The 2,041-nt window shown below is 36.1% G+C and overlaps 1 protein-coding gene across 1 annotated transcript; it reads right to left on the reverse strand.

Moving 5' to 3' along the window:
* Positions 1 to 1,122: 1,122 nt before the first annotated feature.
* Positions 1,123 to 1,784, reverse strand: LOC131143859 (uncharacterized). Its single transcript, XM_058092225.1, has 3 exons — positions 1,659 to 1,784; positions 1,252 to 1,529; positions 1,123 to 1,147 (listed from the first exon to the last, which is right to left on the reverse strand). Exons 1-3 carry the CDS (start codon positions 1,782 to 1,784, stop codon positions 1,123 to 1,125), a joined length of 429 nt encoding a protein of 142 aa, XP_057948208.1.
* Positions 1,785 to 2,041: the final 257 nt, after the last annotated feature.

Raw genomic sequence — 2,041 nt, forward strand, 5'->3', positions numbered from 1 at the left:
TAGGGTAGCCAACAAATAATCATAAATCTATCCTTGATTCCAACTTTGTTTTCCCTTTTAGCACGTTTGTTGGACTACCCCATATCCGAAAATTCCGTAGACTAGGTTTATGCCCAGTCCACAATTCTGTGGGTGTAGTAGGTACTAACTTAGATGAGACCAAGTTCAAAATATAAGCTTCTGTTTCTAGTGCATGCCCTTAAAATGAATTAGACAAATCTGAATAACTCATCATAGATTTGACCATGTTCATAAGAGTTGTATTTCTTCTTTCTACTACACCATTCTGTAGTGGTATACCAGGTGCAGACAACTGTGATTCAATTCCCTCCTTTGATAAGTAATGCACAAATTCTCCTAATAGGTACTTGCCACCACGATTAGACCATAGTGTCTTGATACATTTATCTTGATGCTTCTCCATTTCTGCCTTAAATACCTTGAATTTTTCAAAGCATTCAAACTTATGGCACATCAAATAAATATACCCATACCTTGAGTAATCATAAATGAAAGTAACAAAATACTCAAAGCCACCTCTAGCTTGGATATTCATGGGGCCATACAAATTAGAGTCAACCAGTTATAATGCCTCTTTTGCTCTATTGCCTTTGGCTAAAAAGGGCTGCTTGGTCATCTTACCTTCAAAGCAGGATTCAGAGACTAGTAGTGCCTCCACTTCTAATGAACCTAATAGCCGCCCATTTTGAACTAGCCTTAAAATTCGTATTAGATTAATATGACCTAGGCATAAGTGTCAAAGATAAGTTTGGTTCAATTTAGAAGGTTTCTTTCTCTTAAATGGTTGTTTATCAGTGTCATTCAATTCATTTAGTTGCACTATAGGAGAAGGATGATTAATAACATAAAGACCATCCACCAATGTACCTAAACAGATAAAATGTTTATTTAACTTACTAATAACCGAGTCATTAAAATAAACAGAATATCCATTATCCACCAACTTGGAAACTGAAATCAAATTCCTTCTAATGGAAGGTATATAAAGAGAGTCTTTCAATATTAAAATCCTATCTCTACCAAAATAAATGTGAATATCTCCTACTGCAACTACTGACACACTCGTGTCATTTCCTAGAAATATGTAAATCTCCCCATCACTTAGCTGGCGGGTTTGCTGGAACCCCTGCAAAAAATTGTAAACATGATTAGTGGTTCCTGTATTTACACATCAGGTACTGCTGGATATCACCGCTAAACATGTTTTAACTACTAGTGAATGAGATATACCTTTGTTGTTCTGTTTGGCGAGATAAATTGGACATTGCGCTTTCCAGTGCCCTGGCTGCTTGCAGTGTAAACACTTCCCCATCGATTTTAGTTCCAAGGATCTTTATCTTATTGAGAAGACCAATCATCTTAAGAACATGATCCCTTACTGGGGTCCCTTCTGCCATAGTAGTATTCCCGAGTCCCTTTATAGTAGTTTGCCTAGCAGCACAACTTTGATGCCCAAATATTTCTTTGAGGTTCTGCATTATATTATAGGCGGAAGGCATAGACTGATGCTGATGTTGCAGAACATTCGACATAGATGCCAAAATGTAACATCGCGCCATTTCATCGGCCTTAATCCACTTTTGGTAAGCCTAGGTTTCCTCATCGGTTGCCCCTTCACTGAGTTTCCGTGGACATACCTTTGTGAGCACATATGTGTACTCCTCTGCAGTCATCACAATATCCAAGTTCCTTTTCCGGTTAATATAATTAGGTTCAACTAGTTTGTTATCTTTAAGAATAACAATCAAGGGATTGAAAGCCATTTTAATCTTGAGAACCACATATTATAATAAAATATGGTGAGAACTAATAAACTTTTAATTCAATTAAAAAAAATATTGTTCCCTTTATCAACAATTACTAGAGTTTATACTTGGCGAGTTTGTAATTAATTCCATTTGATGGGGAGGAAGATACTAATATCATCTCATAAAATTAAATACATCACCTACAAGCTAGTGATGGAGACCACAAGATTTATACGTAATAAATTCACTCATCCACTTTGTTATTTAATTCC

The sequence above is a fragment of the Malania oleifera genome, chromosome 12 (assembly GCF_029873635.1).
Source record: "Malania oleifera isolate guangnan ecotype guangnan chromosome 12, ASM2987363v1, whole genome shotgun sequence".
Taxonomy (NCBI): domain Eukaryota; kingdom Viridiplantae; phylum Streptophyta; class Magnoliopsida; order Santalales; family Ximeniaceae; genus Malania; species Malania oleifera.